Source organism: Pipistrellus kuhlii, unplaced genomic scaffold (assembly GCF_014108245.1).
Source record: "Pipistrellus kuhlii isolate mPipKuh1 unplaced genomic scaffold, mPipKuh1.p scaffold_m20_p_15, whole genome shotgun sequence".
NCBI classification, from domain to species: Eukaryota; Metazoa; Chordata; class Mammalia; order Chiroptera; family Vespertilionidae; genus Pipistrellus; species Pipistrellus kuhlii.
The window spans coordinates 10841704-10861687 of record NW_023425460.1 but is presented as its reverse complement, the minus strand read 5'-3'; the positions used below and the strand labels follow the sequence as shown (position 1 = coordinate 10861687).

General features: G+C 44.4%; 1 protein-coding gene across 1 annotated transcript; it reads left to right on the top strand.

Moving 5' to 3' along the window:
- The first annotated feature begins 1 nt into the window (after position 1).
- Positions 2-19707, top strand: EIF4EBP2 (eukaryotic translation initiation factor 4E binding protein 2). The gene is made up of 3 exons (XM_036438244.1): positions 2-432; positions 11887-12072; positions 13229-19707. The coding sequence occupies exons 1-3, from the start codon at positions 288-290 to the stop codon at positions 13258-13260; spliced, it is 363 nt and encodes a 120-aa protein (XP_036294137.1). The 5' UTR covers positions 2-287; the 3' UTR covers positions 13261-19707.
- Positions 19708-19984: the final 277 nt, after the last annotated feature.

Sequence of the window (19984 nt, the reverse complement as noted above, 5' to 3'; positions counted from 1 at the left end):
CCGGTCGTCGTCGCCGCTGCTGCCGCTGCTCCTGCTGCTGAGGCTGCTGGCGGAGGCCGGAGAACCGGGCGGCGGCGGCGGCGGCGGCTGAGAGGGCGGCGGCGGGAGCGGAGCGGGACGAGGGAACGAGAGGAAGGAAGCCTGAGAGGAGCGAGCGGAGCGCGCCCAGCCCCGCCTGCCCTTCCGCGCGCCCGGGCTGCCGGAGGAGCCCGAGCCCCCAGCCGCCGCCGCCGCCGCCGCCCGCCTGCGCTCCCGCCGCACAAAGCCGAGACCCCGCGCCCAGAGCCATGTCCTCGTCCGCCGGCAGCGGCCACCAGCCCAGCCAGAGCCGTGCCATCCCCACCCGCACCGTGCCCATCAGCGACGCCGCGCAGCTACCTCATGACTATTGCACCACGCCCGGGGGGACGCTCTTCTCCACCACGCCCGGAGGTGAGCGACCCCCGACCCCGGGCACCCTGCGGCCCACGGCTCCCCGAGCCTTCAGCCTCCGCCCTGTCTCCCCAAAAGCCTCCCGCCACGGTCCTTTAACTCAGGGCGTGTCCACGCCGGGCCGCTGGCGTGGGCCAACTCCTGGCCCGACCCAACCTGCCCGGCTCCACCAAAGCCCCGTGGGACCGCTTTACGGGAGCCTGAACTTCGCGTTCTCTCGCGCTCGCAGCTCGATGGAGCGCGCGCCCACTCTGGAAACGTGGCCCTTCTTTGCAAAAAGAAAGAAAAAAAAAGCCCTTGTTCCCGCTTCGTGGCACTCGACCTAGTTTTCTCCCCCCACCCCCCTTCTCCGACTCCCTCCTCGGCAAATTCGTTTGCACTTGGCCTTGCGCTCGTTCTTCTGCATTGCCTCTTCCTCTTGCGTGCCGTGCATTTGTGCACATTCATGCTCGATGTTGGAGCTGTCTTGCTAGGCCTTTTTAAAGAAAGGAAGTTGGGAAGAGGAATTCGCTCCCGGGACCCTGCGACGACTTGTTTGGCCGCTTTTAGAACGCCGGGAGCGGGCTGGAATGCGGCGTTTGGAAGCCTCGCCCAGCTTATCCTGCTTTGACAGCATTGTTTACTCTGCGTACCGAGGCCCCACGGGCGGGGGGAGCGACAGAGGGATGATAAAGTAATGCTCCAGTACTAGCCAAGGGAATGGAGGTGGGGGTGGTAGCGCGCTGGCAGCCGTAAGGGTTTTAAAAGGCAGCGACGGGCTTGGAGGTAGATTGAAGAGGCCATTATGAAGGGGGCGCCCTGGTCGGTGGGGATGGCTTGATTTCGAGGAAGGGGCAGTGCAGAGGACGGTGCCTGGGCATTGCTCTTCAAAACACGACCGGGAGCTGTTTACAAGGAAGAGCACTGGGGTAGAGGTGAGAGGCCTCAAAGGGGTCAGGGGAAAAGGGAGCTCAAAGGTTGTGTCCCCTGACTGGGCTGTTCTCCAAAGGGAGGAGACTGGAAAGGGATCTTCAGGGACCTTCCCGAAGGGAATGGGGCTTCGTTTTTAACTTGGGAACTTTGCCTTCTTTTGGCGATGGGGCGCCTGGCCCATAGAGGGTTGGTTGGTTGGGACTGTGCTGGCAGCCCCTGCCCTCTCCAGGATCGCTGGGCCGTTCCCGCAGGCTGGGCTCACCCGTTTTGCTACACCCAAACCCGCCCAGTGAGTGAGGCCTTGGCGATCCCTGAATTCATTGCACAATAGAAGGGACCTTAGAGTGAGAGGACACCCTTGCCAACAAGGGATAAAAATCTGGGAGAGAGTTCTGCAGAGGAATCCAGCCAGGCTCCAGGAGGAGGGGTGGCTTGGCTTGGAAGGCTTTAACATGACCCGGGCCAGAGAAGTTCATGGCGTGCAGAGCTGAGTTTAAGGAAGGTTTTAACTGCAAAACGGAGTTTCTTCAGTGAGGCGGCTTACTTCATTGGAGAAACCTCCCCACTCGCCTGGTCTATGCAAGGCCAGCCCCTGAACACGTCGAGACCTTGCTTTTTAACGGTGAAACGTTTTTTGCAGAGCAGAATCTGTTCCAGAGAGTGTCGTCTTAAACGTGAACTGACAGCTTTTTAAGGAATGGATAATATTTTCTGAGGTGATGGGAAGGAGTTTGTAACTTAGAGAATTCTTTGTGGTCAGTAAATGCCTCTGCTTCCAGCCATTCCGAAGTTATGTCATGGTAATAATTGCAACTCAACTGTTATTTGTTTGGGGGGAAGGAATTAAACTTTTAGCTTTAGAGCAGTGATTTTTCAGCTCTTTTCATCTCGTGGCACACATAACCGAATTACTAAAATCTACAGCATAGCAAAAAAGTATTTTTTTGCGGATCTGACAAAAAAAATAGGTGTTATTTTTGATTCATGCACACTGGATGGCTATTGAGTTGGCTGTTGTCATTTTTTATTTGACAATCTAAGGGAAAAGAGGTCAGTGCCCCTGACTAGTCAGATAGGCATGTTTTTAAAATTCTTGTGGCACACCGGTTGAAAAATCGCTGATATGTAGTAATCATTATTCCCCCGAGGGAAGAGGCACAGAGGGTCACCCTTTTGGCATATTTCAAAGAACCAAGCTACCATGCTTTTAAAATAAGGTCATGCGTGGTCTTTAGGCTTTGCTTTAAAGATAGAATCCAGTCTAGTAGGTTGGATTAGTTCCTAAAATGCTTGGGAAGTTTCTGCCAAGAACACTGATTGATTGACCCAGCACACTTTCTCAAATATCATCGAACCTGCCTCCGGATAGTCTCTACACACACAGTTGTTGTTTGTTTTCCAGATTTAAATACTTGTCGTGTTAGCTCATCTATTATATTAAGCCTGTATTTATGGCAGAACACATCATGATCTTTGGATTTTTATCGCCAAGACTTACATAATGTGTTTAGAGTATATAGCCCTGTTGTGATTGGATTTAGTCACTATTTTATAGCAGTTAACGCAGTGCAGTTGAGATGTTTAATACTTATTGATTCAATTTCCCCTTTGGAAATTTTCTGCCCTCATGGTTTGTTCATTTCTCCTGTTACATGAGAAATGAACCAATATCACTTTATTCCCCAGAATCAGGGTAAGACAGTTTGTTGGTTTTTTTGCTCTCCTCCAGCACCTGAATTAATGTGGTTAGGAACCTTGGAAGTGAGTTTTGTGGGCCCTGTGCAGTGCTTTGCACAAAGGAGGACTACAGACAAAAGTAGGAAATGCAATCCTTGCTCTGAATGGTTTTAAAATATTTTTAAAAATCCTCATCCAAGAATATGTTTTTGTTGATTTTAGAGAGGGGAAGGGAAAGAGTGAGAGAGACAGGCAATGCTTTACATGGATCAGCAGCCTCCCTTAACGCCATCCCTGGGTGTGTCCTGCCTGAATGGAACCCGTGACCTTTCAGTGCACAAGACACTGCGCCAGCCAACCGAGCCACACTGTCAGGGCGGAATGGTCTCAAAAATCTTGGAGGGTATCGAGGATGGAAATGGTTTTTAGTTCCAGAACTAAATACTTGTATAGAGTTAAGTGCTAACACATATTTCAGACTTGAAAACATTTAGAAAAATTGGAGTCAGTAGGCTTGTCCTGGAAATCTGTTTACTGGGAAGGAAGGGGATTAGCATTTCCTGTCTCAGACTTGGAGACATACACATGTCAGAGCATTCCAGGATAACAGTTGATGTGTTGAATGCCCTACATGATCAGACTGGGCAGGGACTTTCACAACATAGTGAACCTAACTATCTCCATCTCTTCCCCTCTTGAGTTCTTGATTCATTGGGGCTCAGAGGATATAGCCGACCCTTAGGAAGGTTTCTCCAAGTTGCCTTGCTTCGATTTGCGCAATGAGAAGTGGGTGAAAACACACTTGCTGTAATCTCTTAGATTTCTCATGTTGCTTTTTCATTATTAGGGAAGAGAAAAATTTTTGTTGAATAAATTAAAAGCAAGGAAAAAATGTCCTTGGATTTTATTTTATTTTGGTTCTTTGAGAAGCCACTTCTAGCCTCAATGGAAGGTAAAGTTATTAGTTGGCTTCACTCTCACAACACTGGTTCGCTGAGAGAAACGGAGGTCCTGAGAAATTAAGTAACTTGTTAGTGAGTGCCATACTGCTAATTAATAGCAGTGGGTAGCCTCAAATTTAGCGCCCTATCCCTATCCCAGTTTTCTCCTCCTGCTATCATAAGATGCTTATTTTGCTGAAAAAGGAAGTTTTCAGACATTTAAAGAGACTTTTCTACCCCTGGAATGCTAGCTAATGTGATTTTTTTCCTGCTGCCTTATTCCTTTTGTAAATTCTGAACTGTCTCCTTCAGGGAGCCTTGTGCTCTGGGGAATGAGCAGAAATATAGATACGTACCTCTTTTAGCCTTTCTTTCTGTCTTTTCCCCCCCTGCATAACAGCCTCATCAGCTGTGGAAAAATATGCTGTTGCCATAACAAGAGCACCAGAGGGGAACTAACTATGATGGCCTGAAATCTTGTTCATGCCTTTGCTCTTTCTCTGCCAGAGTTGTTGTTATTGGTTCACTGGGCCAGAATTACCTGAAGGCGGTCGGAAGGGTCAGTAAACCAAGCAGAAGGCAGAAGGAAGGGGAAAGAATCTGTTCAGATGGTTAATAAAATAAGCGTACTTTGGGGGAGTCCTGAGTTTTAATCTGGTCTCTTAGTAGAAGTGAATAGAGCTCAATGTGTAGATATGGGGAAGGAAGGGCAGTTTCTGACTGTTGTAAAAATTTCTAATTCAGTGACCTTGGGCTGAGTTTATTCTAGGCCAAAAACTTCTGAACAAACAAACGTGTACTCTTTGGCTCTCTAGCTTTCGTTAATCAATGAAAGGGCTTTCATTATTATATGCATGGAAAACATAATGAGAGGTGTCAGTCATTTTGCCTTGTATTCAAGGAAGATGGCATTTACTTACCTCAGAGTAACCCAATTTAACATGTGCTGCCGCTCCATGGGAGAGTCAGCTTTAGTCTCATATCCATCACAGCCAAAGGATATATTAAAGAAGATGTACTTTATTTTTTTTATGTTGGGTGCAGTTCTGCTGATGAGAAACTGAATTCTGAGCCTGGAGAAGGCAGTAAGCAAGTCCTCATCCCGAAGGCACGCAGCAGTGCTTTAAGCCAGGTGTGTTCTGGCAAGAGACGTCAGGGCTCCTACACGTTGGTGTTGCAGCGTGCAGGGCAGACCTGTGCAAGGTGGACGTGTCTAATGGGAAGGATGAAAAGGGACGAATCTGTAAGCTAGCTCTCCCACAGGTTCCTTAGCAAAGACTTTGAGGACTGGAGTCTCAGGGACAATTTTATAGTAGGGGTCTTGCATGGTTTTTAGGCACTGTAGGTTTAATTCCTGCTAAAGGTTTGCATATCAGACAGGGTAAAGTTAACGTGGGGAAAGCTAGTTCTGCTGATTGGAGAGGAAGGGAGTCCCGAGCAGGAGAATAGTTTCTTGGTGAGTGGCGGAACCTTTTCAAGACTTCAGAAGAATAGCCGGGACCGGTTTAGCTCAATGGATAGAGCGTCGGCTTGGGGACTGAAGGGTCCCGGGTTCAATTCCGGTCATGGGATGTACCTTGGTTGCGGGCATATCCCCAGTAGGGGGTGCTCAAGAGGCAGCTGATCGATGACTCTCTCTCATCGATGTTTCTAACTCTCTATCTCTCTCCCTTCCTCTCTGTACAAAAATCAATAAAATATATTAAAAAAAAAAAAAAAAAAGACTTCACTTACCGATGTTGATTTCCAAACTCCTGTGTCACTGTGGTCTCCACAAATACTTTTAACTTCTCTGGATATTAGTTTCCTCACCTGTAAAATAACAGGCTTCCTGCCTGCAGATGCTCTCGCAGGCCTCTTTTAACACTGGACCTTCTGCATAGAAGCAGTCATCATCCACTTCCCTTTCAGCCTAGTGTGTGTTCTGTGATGGCAGTGTCCTAAGAGATTAGGCAGGGAGCCATCCTTTAACCCTAATATCTTCGAAATCTTTGCTCCTGGACGTTACAGAGACTTGGAGTTAAAAGACAGGATTGGCTTTAACAGAAACGGTGGATGTTTTCCGTTTGCCCCAATAATTGTGGTCATACACTGAGTTATCAGATCCCGAGTCTCCCATTGTTCCTTTTGCTGATATGAAAATTGTCCCTTTCCTGGTTTTAATAGCAATTTTATTAGGAATTTCGTGGTTGCACACACTGAACATGGGCTGGCCACCATCAGCCTCCCTGGGGATCCTGAGTTAGGCAGCTTTTCGTTTCCTCCGCTCTCTCTGGCACAGAGCTTTTACTACCGCAGTAAGAGCCTTTTCCTCCAGACAGAGCCTCCATGGAGAACAGATGTTTAAAACTGAAGTTGGTTCAGGAATGTGCTTTCATCAGTCAAACACAGGCTCTTAGCACCCTCCCAAGCTGAAGGAATCAAAAGCAGAGAAAACAGCTTTCTTTATAACTCCTTTCTGTATTTTCACTTCTTATTTTCCCTTATTAGGGGTTGGGGAAGGCCGAATTCCTTTCGTTGGAAGCACTTTGCTGCTTGCTCATCTTTATTTCTGATCTCTTGGTGGGCATGAGGCATAGATGGAGAATTGTTGAGAATTCCTAATGGAATACTGAAATGACTTGACGCGAGCTTTGTTTCTTTTTAATTCATTTTCTAGTTTGGAAGGATACCTTCCTTCCTCATGGCCTTTGCTGCCTTAGCAGTGCCAGTCTGTTGTATGTATGTTTATAGTATATTTACAAGTACTTTGGGGTCACCTTTATTTTTTTGTTTTCCTTTAATTCCTTGTAGGGTTTGTTGTTGTTGTTGTTTACGCTATCTCTTTATCTTAAAAATTTTTTAAAATATATATTTTATTGATTTTTCACAGAGAGGAAGAGAGAGGGATAGAGAGTTAGAAACATCTATGAGAGAGAATCATCGATCAGCTGCCTCTTGCACACTGGGGATGTGCCCGCAACCAAGGTACATGCCCTTGCCCGGAATCGAACCCGGGACCTTTCAGTCCGCAGGCCGAAGCTCTATCCACTGAGCCAAACCGGTCCTGGCTTTATCTTAAATTTTTTTGTGGGGCAGAGGAGTAGGATTTAAACAGTGGAAATTTATTCTTACATATTTGGAAGCTAGAAGTCTGGAATAAGTATTTTTTATAGTGTTGAAATATACATAACAAAATTTACCATTTTAACCATTTTTAAGTGTACAATTCCATGGCATTGAGTATATTCACATTGTTTTGCAATAACCTCCACCATACATCTCCAGGACTTTTTCATATTCCCAAATGGGAGCTTCATACCCATTAAATAATAACGTCCCATTACCCACTCACTCTCAGCCCTTGGCAACCACCGTTCTGTTACCTGTTTCTATGAATTTGACTCCTCTTTGTAACTTCCGTAAATAGTCACTTAGTAATTGTCCTGTTGTGACTGACTTGTTTGAGTTAGCATAATGTCTTCAAAATTCATGCTTTTTACCCTTTTATTTTTCTTTTATGTTTATTTTTTATACCTATGAAAGTAAGATTTGAAAAGGATAGTATTATTAGACTAATAACATAAAGCAGCATCATGCCCCATCCCCTCTAATCTCCATTTTCTCTCCCCAGGGAAACCTTTTTAAACTGTTAGCTGTTTATTCTAGTGTTTACTCTGGATTTCTGAATAACAGGATTTAATGCTATGTCTCAGGGTTTTTTGTTGTTGTTGTTGTTGTTGTTGTTGTTGCTGTTAATTCCTTACTTTGGAAGAGGAGGATAAACCCTTCTCCCAATATATATACTTCTACCTACCTCCTAATTTAAATTTCAACCCATTTTGGTTAACTTAATCGTTATTTAAGTAAATATTAAACACAGTTGATTTCTAATCTAATCGTATTCTATCTTCTATGCTACCCCAGATGTCCTCATTTTTTTTTTAATGGCAGTGTGCAGGCCCCAGGATGTACATCATGACAGATCTATAGCTTCCCTAGTTTTCATTCTAGTGGGCATCTGACCCAGTTCTGGCCCAATGAGATGTAGGGGGAAGTTGGCCAGGGTTTTCTGGGAAACATTTTCCTCTTCAATGGAGACAGTCCCCTGAGGAAGAGGCCCCATGTGACTCCACACTCTCCCTTCTGGCCTGGGACACTTGGTATATGAGGGTGTAAGGTCCATCTCAGCCTTCTTGGAGGGTTTTGTGGCCATCTCATTTAAGCAATGCAATTTGGGCAACTTATATTTCTGTTCTCAGCTCTCTGTTTGTATGAGTGTGTGCTTAATTCTGATTCTGGAAGCAGCCTTAGTTAAACAGAATTTATGATAAAAACGCTCTGAAAGTAGAGTTAACTGCTGCCTTGTCAGTTAGCCATGTTACAGTGGACATTCTCTAGGTGGTTTTATTTCAAGTTACACAATTTCTTAGGTACATAGCTTAATGCTTGGATTATCACTTAAACTAAGCCACTTGACCTTGGAAGAGGCCCTTAGACTGGAATGACCTTGTTTCTGTATTAACCATCTTGGGCCTCATTCATTGGCCTTTTTGTCCTGTGCCATTTGAAAATGCACTAGTTTTTAGATCAATAGGTAGAGAAGGGTTGTTTCTTTTTACTCTCCATCAAAGGGACTTTGTGTTACTGTCGTGTTTGCTTATAATGTCAGCATTAAGAACATGGTGGCTCAAGATATTAGATTTTTTTATTTTATTGATTTTTTACAGAGAGGAAGGGAGAGAGTTAGAAACATCCATGAGAGAGAGTCATCGATCAGCTGCCTCTTGCACACCCCCTACTGGGGATATGCCCGCAACTAAGGTACATGCCCTTGACTGGAATCGAACCCGGGACCCTTCAGTCCCCAAGCCGACGCTCTATCCATTGAGCCAAACAGGTCTCAGCAAGATATTAGATTTATCCTAATATCTGGTCACCAAGGGATAAAGAAAATTTATAAATTTTTCTAAATGCTAACCTTAGATCTGAAAGTTTCTGTTTATTCTGAAATCCAGACATGAAAACTAAAGTATTACATGCACATTTTATTTTATTTTAAATGCTAGAGGCCCAGTGCACCCTCTTGCAATCCACGACCCCTCAGGGGATATGGGACTGCTGGTTTTGGCCTGGTCCTTGCAGGCCAGGCTGAGGGACCCAGGCCTCTAGTATGTATTTAAGATCTTTGGTTAATCCCTTCCCACCCATCCTCCTCTCCCCTTCCTTCTGAGATTCATCAGTCTGTTCCATGTTTCTATGCCTGTGCATTGAGTATTGGCCCCCTGGTGGTCAGTGCGCATCATAGCTACCAGTTAAACAATTGCTTGTGAGCTTGATCCCCAATGTAGGGCATGCAGAGGGTATATACAATATATGTATATATACCCATATATTCATATATACATTTTTTAATTGATTTTAGAGAGGAAGGAAGAGTGAGAGATAGAAACATCAATGATGAGAGAGAATCATTGATTGGCTACCCACTGCATGCCCTACATTGGGGATCAAGCTCACAACCCAGGCATGTGCCCTGACCAGGAATGGAACTATGACCTCCTGGTTCATAGGTCAGTGTTCAGCCACTGAGCCATGCCAGCCGGGCAGCCAGGCAATACATGCACATTTTAAAAACAAAATAGAAAAAAGAAAAATTGAACTGAAAAGTACATAAAATGCAAAGTAAAATGTCAGTAGACAACTGCTTTTAATAGTTTCTGTTTATAGTGCTTTTATTGGTTACCACTGTTGCTGTATACCACAATTTCTTGATTTCTTAACATTAGATAATACCATTGACTCTCAATGAAAGATGAGGAACCTAGGACACTTTCATTACTTTCTACCTCACTTCTCCTCCCCTCTCAGTTTGCCACATTCTTTGTCCACGCAATACTTGTACATGAATGTTTGTAGGAGCATTATTCAGAATGAAAGCAACTCAGATATCCATCAACTGATTAAATGATAAAATGATATATACCTAAAATAGAATGTTATTTAGCAATAAAAAATAAAGTACTGATAAAGGCTAAGCATGGATGAACTCTGATAATATTATGCAAGTGGAAGAGGCAGTCATAAAAAGACCACATAAGATTCCATTGATATGAAATGTTCAGAACAGGCAAATCTATAGAGACAGAGAACAGTTCCTACGACTGGAAGAGGTTGGAAGAAAATGGGAAGGGACTGCTAAATATGTGTGGGTTTTCTTTTGAGGGTGATGACAATGTTCGAAAATTGATTGTGGTGATGGTTGCACAATTCTGCGGATTTACTAAAACTTTGAGTGAATTAATTATATGTGACATATATTGACAAAGTTGTAAAAAATAAATCTTATCACCGATGCAGTCATAAAAGTTCTTAAAAGTTTCTCTTATACCTCACATATAATGGTAGAATCTCTATTTCTTATTTCCTAGTTGATTCATTTATAGTTTTTAATATATATGTTGTTGCTAATGTGTAATTTAGAAATAGAAAGCTTATTTTTATCCTGTGCTCTTTTCTAACATCTCATCTCCAGTTTCTATGCTTGATGTATTGCAGAAGTGAGAGTAATCTTGTTCTGACTTGCAAATTTAATGTTGGTAAGAACATTTCAAAGTGAAACCTCACGTCTCTGAAACTTAATAGTGACAAAAAAAAGTGGAATGACACAACAGATATGCAAAGTCCATCCACTCAATTTCCTTCCCTTTGTTCATTGGGAAGCTATTAGGCCGCCTCTCTGCCTATTTGCTCTTATTTTACACCAGAGGCCTGGTGCACAAAATTTGTGCAATGGGGGTGTGGGTTTGTGTGTGTTCCTCAGCCCAGCCTGCACCCTCTCCAATCTGGGACTCCTCGAGGGATGTACCTGACACAATCCAGGACTGTTGGCTCCTAACCGCTCGCCTGCTTGCCTGCCTGATTGCCCCTAATCACTTCTGCCTGCCAGCCTGATCACCCCCCAACCGCTCCCCTGCAGCCTGATCAATGCCTAACTGCCCTCCCCTGCCGGCCCAATTGCCCCTAACTGCCCTTCCCTTTCCACCTTACCCATTCAACAGACTTCACTCAAGGTCACCACATCTTTCCTCCTGAGCTTGCTGTAGTCTTAGAATCAGCAGCAGAGCTCAAGCATCCACTACATTAGGTCATCATTAGGCTCTTGTAAATGGACAGCAGCAGGTTTCTTAACTGTTTATCAGGTAAAGTGCGCTCTGGAACTATTATAAAATATTCTGGTAGCACTCACTGGTAAGCAGACTGGTTTGTCGGTTTTAGCTTCTGTACTGTAGTTCTTTCTGGAAAAAATGTCTGTCTCAGTGCCTTCAACTTAAGGGTGGCCATCTGTTGGTTATTTTTTCACAAACTTTATAACTTTATTTAAAACTTTTTTGAAGAGCTATGTGATGATTAGGCCAGATATAAATAAATCATGGCCCTGGCATAAGGAATTCACAGTCTTGAGAGGCACAAATAGATTAAACAAGTGTCCTGGAATAAGTCATGTGTGTTGAATAAGATGGGGGGAAAGAATATCTTTTTTTTTTTTTTTTTTTTTTTTTTTAATAAAAAAAGGGCACTGGCTGGGTAGCTCAGTTGGTTTTAGCATCGTCCTGAAATGCCAAAGTTGCGAGTTCAGTCTGCAGTTAGGGCACAAACAAGAAGCAACCAGTGAAATGAATGCATGAATAAATGGACCAGTAACATTGAAGTAAGCTTTGTAAATGAAAGTGATGTTGGAACTGAAACTTGAAGGATAAATAGGGCATTTCCCCAGTTGGAAGGATAGCAGAGAGACCTAGGAAGTTCGAGCTAACCCTTTTTGCTTGAATTGTAAAATCTTTAAGGGTTAGAATTAGATGGGGTTTTAAATAAATTCTTGGGTAGTATTATATGTTGATAACTCCTTGATTTGTTTCAAACTCTGTCCAACGATGTTTTCCAGGAACCCGAATCATTTATGATCGAAAGTTTCTGTTGGATCGTCGAAATTCTCCCATGGCTCAGACCCCACCCTGTCATCTGCCCAATATCCCAGGAGTCACCAGCCCTGGCACCTTAATTGAAGACTCCAAAGTAGAAGTAAACAATTTGAACAACCTGAACAATCATGACAGAAAGCACGCAATTGGTAAGAGAATTGCTAGTATTGGGGTTCAAGAGGGCGACCCTAGAAATCTGAATATCAGCTCTGGGTTGGAAAATATTGATGCTTCAGTTATAACCAATGGCCAATTAATTATATGTCTCTTAAGTTCTCCTTCCCCACTACCCTCACCAAAGTTAATTGAAATGTTATAGAAACCCTAAGTTTCAAATAATCATCAAATTCCATCTAGTGGATGCAGAGGGGGGAAAAGATCAGGGAACTTGGGCTTTCTGCAACTAGGGAAAACACAAAAAAACAAAACTGTTTAGCTTTTGTGTACCATAAGTGTTGGACCTTTTTTAGTTAAATTCAAAATATTGTGGCAGTTAACTGGTTAATAACCCCCATTTCTAGCTTGTGGGGGGAAGCAATATGTTTTTCCTCCCTGTTTTCTAGGACTGCCTATAATTAAATAAACAGCCCCTACACACATACGTAATGAGTCCTTACTGTCTCTGGAAGCAGAAGAGGGAGGTGGAAACGGCCAGCTCTTGACGTCCACCTGTGGTTGCACACCGTGACCCACATACATAGGCCAGCATTCTGCCCCCTCAAATTCCATATGGGTTATTTTTAAAAATATATATATATTTTATTGATTTTTTACAGAGAGGAAGGGAGAGGGATAGAGAGCTAGAAACATCGATGAGAGAGAAACATCGACCAGCTGCCTCTTACACACCCCCTACCAGGGATGTGCCCACAACCAATGTACATGCCCTTGACCTGAATCGAACCTGGGACTTTTCACTCCACAGACCGACGCTCTACCACTGAGCCAAACCGGTTTCGGCCCAAATGAGTTTTTAAAGGACAAAGTCTCGATTCGAAGCGGGGCCAAAGTTCAAAACTTCCAGAAGAGTGTGCTGATGTGATAGATGGCAAGAAGCACCCCAGGGATTCCTGTCTGGTCAACCTGTGGATACAGGGACACTGGGAAGGTTTTCATCCCATCCTTTTTGCAAATGCTCCTTAGATTAGGAAGATCGGCCAAAGCAAAGCAGAACAGTTGTTTTAAGGCAGCAGAGAATGGGACAGTTTGAATTAATTTTTTACCCTGGTGCAGAGAGAATGACAATGAAAGCTGTTTTGCTTTTCCTTTTTGTGTAAGACTTTTCACCTTTTTCATTCTAACCAGGGGACGATGCTCAGTTTGAGATGGACATCTAACTGTCCTGCGAGGATCCGAAGAACAGCAGCAACGCTGATACCTGTGTGTATCCCCGGTTTGGCCAATAGGATCAACAATGAAAACACAGAAGCAGTACCAGCAGTCCCCATTGCAGCGCCCCCTCCTCTTCCTCCGGGTGCCAAATGATGGGAAGATGAGCTTCATCTGACTATTTCCTCTTCCTGTTTCCTGTCTCCCTTCCCGCTTAGATTAGATTGAAGGCCCATGGCATATTTCTGTAGAACTAAGCAGCCCACAAAGGAAAACAGTTGTATTCTGGCTTCCTTAAGTCATTTTTGTATTGAGACACACCCCCCCCCCTCCTTCCAATTAAAAAAAAATATCCCAAATCAGATATCAACCTACCAACAATTGCCGGCTTCCAGAAACGTCTGGGGAAGTGTTTCAGAAATTTGGTGGGTTCAGCATTGTTCATGTTCTTATCTTGTGTCTCCTCCCTGTCTTCCACCCATGGTTCAGTGCTACCAGAGTCTCGTTTGGGGTCTTCAAAACCAGAGGGAAATAAACAAGAAAAGAGCTGTTTTCTCTCTTGTCCCTGAAGGTGTTTGTCCCTGGGGCCAGCACAGGTTGTACAGCTCTGGTAGCACTACCTGTGACACTGTTCTGAGGTCTGCTTCCCCTCCATCCTCTGGGAGGAATGCCTTCTGTCTTTGATATAATAGTTTATCTTTCCATTCCTGTACTTAGCACGTGTGTGCAAACATTTTAAAATTCTACGTGAGAGGGGGCGTCAGTAACCAGCTGTTCTTTCCTCCTCTTCTATTCCTCCCGGCTTGCATCATGTTGCTGCAGTCCTATTCTCTGAGCATCCCAATGACTTCGGAGATGGAGCACTTTGAACAAGGCCTGATCATAGTACTTAAGCATGATTTTGGAAGAGCCTAGGCCCATGTGTGTAAACTAGTCTCAGTTGTCATTGTTTTTTAATCCAATGAGCATTGTAATATTACTGCAGACTGCAGTTTTTTTATGTTTTTAGTTTAAAGATGACTTCCAGAATGCCCTTCGAAAAACTCAATGCTTTTCCTTTGTGGACCTGCTTTGTTTGGCTGCTGAGATAGATAAGCATGGGCTTCAAAATGTGTTCCCGTTTTCTTTCTCTTTGTACTCTGAATTCCCTCCCCCCCTTCCTTTTTCTCTGCCAGGCCATGTTTCAAATATACATCAAAGATACCTCAAGTGTTGGTATCTGATAATATCTGTCACTCATCTGAGGAGTGACCTTTTATTTTTTAAGATAACTACAGACCTATTTTTAGATATGTTTTCAGTAAATTCTGAACAGCAACTTTTTAATCACATCTTCCAGTGTTAGGAAGGTGAGAAATGTCTGTAGGCGAGTCTGCTGTTCCATGTCACCATCCTTTGTCTCCTGCATCCCTATGAGCTCTTTCCTTTCTCCTCCTAGTTTTGGGTGTGCATGCTTGGCGTTTGTAGTGGGTGGGTGGTAAAGCTGGACCATTCTGCCTTGTGGGTTGTTCATAAAAGCCTCCTTCTTTTCCCTTACCCTTTGCTCTGTCATTCCCCCTGCTCCCTAGCCACCCCCCCTGACTATTGACTGGCACAGTGATCCCAGGAGAGTGACTCAGTCCCTCTTAGAAAGACTAATGCCTCTGTCCCCTCACAGAAAGACAAGTCGCCTCTGATGTCCTGGGAATTTCTGGTTGGGTTTGGTGCCCTGAATCATCTATTGAGATTACAACCCAGGGTGAGAGGAACAGGCCAGTTGGCTAAGAAAGAAAGCTGTTTGTTTTTCTTTTGAACTATGAAAAGCCCCTGTGTGCAAATACATCTTAGACAAAAGAGGGAGGATGTCTGAGGAACTTTGTTCTGTTTTCTGCTATAAAATGTGAATAGTTCAAAAAGTAAAACCTTTTTGTGATGGTTGATGTCTCTCAGGAATAAGCTGGACCTCCAAAATTTTGGAGATGCGTTCAGTCTCAGAAAACTGGTCATCAGAGAAGTATTGTTTGCTTGTTTACTGTATCCCTGTTCTGATTTTAATTAAACTCCAGATTTCGCTTTACATTCTCTTGGAAAATCACAAGTTACACTGTAATTTGCTTAAGAAGCTTGCTTAGGACCTCTTTGTCCCTGGAGCATGATTCTTTAGGTGTGAAGCTTTCATTCTTCACACCCTGGCCTTGGCGTCTTGTGGAATCCGACTCCAACTACAGCTGGCCGGCCTGTCAGTGAGCAGAGGAGTGTCCCCTTCCTGATCTTTATTGTTGCCCGGAAACCTCAGCTGTCTCTCCGAGCAGTGGGGATGGAATTAAGACATGCCAGCTTGAGTAGTATCGAGATAGGATTTTCCCCTTTATCTGGCAACGTGGGGGAGCTCTGCTCGTGGCCCCCTAATCAGAAGCCATGTTTCAGGTATTCCTGGGAGTATCTGCTCTATAGTATTAATACAACTGCGGCCCAGTCCCTTAGCCGCCTCTGCAAGGACTTCCTCACTGTTTGGTGAGCTTCTTTCCTGGAGTCCACCGCCACTAGAAGTACTCTGACTTCACTCATTGATATTTTAAAGATCATTTCACAAGGCCGCAGATAAAATTCCAACAGATGATGCCTTTGTGCTAAGCCTCGGAATCGTTTTTTAGGGCAAGCCAGAATCCAATAGGTGGTTTACTTCTGGATGTTTGAAAGGAAACCCAGAGATAAATCCCTGAATGAACTATCCTGACTTTTCTTTGGGGAGGGAACACCCTTAGGGTACCATTTGAGTGAAACGGTTCTTAAAATCTTAGTGATCGTATGTATTTTTCTTTTAAGAGAAAGCCGTCTTCTGTATTTCTGAAGACAGTCTTATCTTAATGACAGATGACCTTTCTCCTAATTCCTGCGGGAGACGTGCATCCTCATGGCTCTCCGTTCTTTTATAGAGTGGTTTCTTTAGCTCGCCACTTCCTCATTCTGTTTAAATACTTAACCGCCTTCTCTGGAGCACAGACTAGAGAAACTGGCTCCTGGGTATTAGGCTTCCCAGCCAGGCGTTCTGTCCTTCCATTTCTCTGATCTGTTGCTGTGTAACTCCCCCCAAACTCGAAATCTTAAAAAAGCAAACATCTGTCAGTTTTTATAGGTTAGGAATTTGGAAACAGCTCAGCACCATGGATCTGGCACAGGGGTCTTAGAAAGTTGCAGTTCAAGATGTTGGCAGGATCTGCAGTCATTGGGGGCTGGAGAATCTTTTCCTGAGCTCGCTCGCTCTCTGTGGTTGTTGGCAGGGTGCCACATGTGAGTCTCTGTGTAGAATTTTGTGAGCGTCCACACACCATGGCGGCTGGCTTCCCCGAGTGAGTGATGGGGGGGAAGAGGGGACCGGGAGGAATTTGCAGTGCCTTTTATGACTGTCTGAAAGCACACACCTTCACTTCTTATTCTGTTCCTTAGAAACAAGCCACTAAGCCCAGCCTGCACTCCAGGGGAGAATTAGACGCCTCCCTACTGTTCAGAGCAGTATCAAAGAATTTGTGGGTATATCTTTAAATCACCTCACCCCTAACAGGATGAAACTAGGCCAAGGGGTGTGGGGTTAGGTTTGAACTAGATGATATGTTGAGAGATGTTGCTACTGAAAACAGTTTTCTGAGATGTGTTATCACCAAACTGGGATAGAAGACAGACAATTTCCTGAAAGCTACCTGCTAGTTTTGAGAGAGGCGGCAGGAAATGGTAGCTCCCAGGAGAGCATAATCCGTATACACTTGCCTGGCTAACTGTAGCCCAAAGATGCTACTTTGCAAGTCCTGTGCTTGGTGTCCCTAAAATTCAATACCATTTGCCTGCTATCCCCCCTAGCCAGGAATTGACAAAGGGAATTAACTGGGCCTGTGTAGCTGATTCACTAAAGCTGACAATCAGAGTTAGGGTTTCTAGCAAAGAGAGCAAATTCGAAGTAATTGTTGGATTGCTGAGCTGAAGAACAGTAATGTAAGAACTCATCTTGTATGGATTTACACTCTGCCTCTCACCAGCATTTTCTTATCTGTAGCCCGGCTTGCTTTAGAGTTCAGATTCAGGGTGAAATAGATGATGGCATCTGAACCAGGCCCACTTGGTCTCCAGCTGCACGGGCTGAAACACCTGGGTCGTGTCACCCAAGGAGCTCCTTGTCAAAGTAGGGAACATCTGGGAATTAGAAATGTCTGTGCTTGATTGTCCTTTAGCTCAGTATTACAGGTTAACTCGTGTGCCCACTTAGTCCTGGGCCTCTTGACGGAAGTGGTTTTTTAAAGAGAACCAGTCTTGTCTCCACTCTTGTGACTAACTTGGGTGAGGTTTGTCAGTTCAGCGCATTCTTAGTGTCTGCTATGTGTTTGTGGCACTCATGCCTGACCAAGGTTTTAGAGGTTTCAGACATCTCGAAGATGCATATTCTCATACGGATATGCACTCTGCCTCATAGCAACATTTTCTTATCTGCAGCCCTGCTTGCTTCAGTGTAGACTTGAAGAAAAGCGTTGCTACTGAGACAGCTATTAGAAACAGCTATTTCTTCCCAAAGTAAGGAACTCGTCTTTAACGCGCCTTCAAATTAATTATGCTTTTCCTTCTGATTTTAAGGTGGAGTCAACCTAGACGGTGTTTTATTTACCTGCTCTTTGTGACTCTCAGGACTTACCTTCCCAGTTCAAACATTTCCGTTAGAATACAGCCCACTACATTTGAGTGGGTTTCATCCCCAGAGTCCATCATTCGCCAGGATGTATTGAGCATATGCTTTGAATTAGGGCCCCTGGTGCAAGGGTCTCATCATCTTGGCAGTGATATCCCAGAAACTGAACCTTTTTCTATTCTCGGTCTTGGCTCCTCGATGGGATATCAAGCATCTCAGCTGCTGAGCCAGGGCCCTCAGCCCTTTGTATATCTCTTTAAAGAGGAAGCCCAATGCCTTTATTTGGGTCAGAATTTTCCCTTCTTGGCATGTCTCTGGACTACATGCATATCGGCAGCTATTGATAAATCTGCGAAACTCAATCACTCACCTGTGACCTCTGGGAGGGAGTAGTGTTTGTTTTAAAAAGGCACTGTTTCTTTGGGAGGGCAGTTTCTGTCTGGACTAGAAAGGGGGGCAGTTATCTCACATACTCCCCCCTCTCCCCCCCTGCCCCAAAGTTCTTTACCTTTCAGCTTTTGATAAAAGATGAAAACAGGTTTGGAGGCAATTCTCTAGGATGCTTATATCCCAGGGGCATTTCCTGTTCTAGTAATCATTTTCCGGTTGAGTATTGGCATTTCCTTTGAGGCAAGCTCATAAAATTTTTTTACTGAAGACTAAGGATGATTGGTACATCCCTATTTTTTCAAACAATCATTCATGCCACTTTTCTTAGCTTCTGGAATGTGCATCTTTTTTTGTGCTGGTTCTGGAAGTTGATAGCTTTTGGGAAAGCTTAGATTTAGGAGGACTTTCAATGTCTTGTTCACATGGTCTGTGGTTTCTCTTTGCCTAACCTCTGCCTGAAGCCCCGGCAGACCATACTGTAGATGCTGATGGAAAATATTATGAAGATAAAAATACATTTTGGGGAGTATTTAAACTCTTTAACTCTGCCACCTTTCTATGAGTGGGAGGCCGGCTGAGAGATGCTGCAATGCTTGATAATCATTTAGCCGTGCTGAAATTTGCAAAGGGAACTCTTGTTGGTGCTTAAAACCAGAATTCCTGGACACTTCAAACTTGGAGAATTCCATGAATCTAGCACAGAATAGCCATACTTGCTCATTGCCATACCTTTCTCTCCATCTTAATCTTTAAAAAGAAAAAAGAAAAAGGCAAAGCCCCAGCCAAGGGTAATTTTTACTTGAAACCAGGAGAGGGGGAGGAACACTGTAGAAGTAAGGGGCGCGTTGTCCGCGTGAGCCATCCTGAGTCCTAATCACTGAGTACTGTGAGCCAGTGCCTTTCCTTCACCTGCAGATGGAGCCCGTCTCTCTCCGCCTCGGTGAGGAGACCCTGTGCTACCCAGGGTAAACCTTAGAGACGGCTTAGAGCCCGGTGGACACTCCGTATTCGGTGTCCATTCGAAGCATCCTTAACGTATTTTAGACATTAAAAAACGCCCTGTCCTGTCTTAGCGACACGAGTGGCCCAATTCCATCCATTCTGAATGGAAAAGCAGAGACTGCCAGTTCTTCCTTTGATCTTCCCTTCATCCGCCTTGATGTGGCTGACCCTGACCCCTCGTCCATTTCACTGTCATGGATGGATAGCAGAGGGCACCATGTAGTCCTGAGGCAGTCCTGTGTGATTCTGTGATCAGTTGTTTTGGGTTTGGGTTTTGGGGTTTTTTTTTTTGTTTTGTTTTGTTTTGTCTGTCCTTTCACACCAGCAGGGTGTTTGGAAATTAGTGAGAAGAAAAAAAATTCTCACCAATGGTTGCTGTTACAGTTAAATCAATAAAGATCTTGGATATCAACTTGGTGTTCTACTTAATTTTTTAAATTTTCAGGTGAAATCCTGGGAGTCTTGGCTGATGAGGGAGATGGGCAATGGCAGTTGGCCATGTCACGTCTCCGTTCTTCTCCCACGTAGGGGGCGCTGACTGTCTATCTGGCCCTGTCTGCAAGGCAGCGATGCGCCCCTTCCTGCAGCGCTTGGAGGCGAAGGGATATGTGCTGGGGCCGATGTACAAGGAAACGAGGTGCCAACCTTGAGGAAGCCCAAACAGCTCTGCTCAAGAGGGCTGCCTCTGC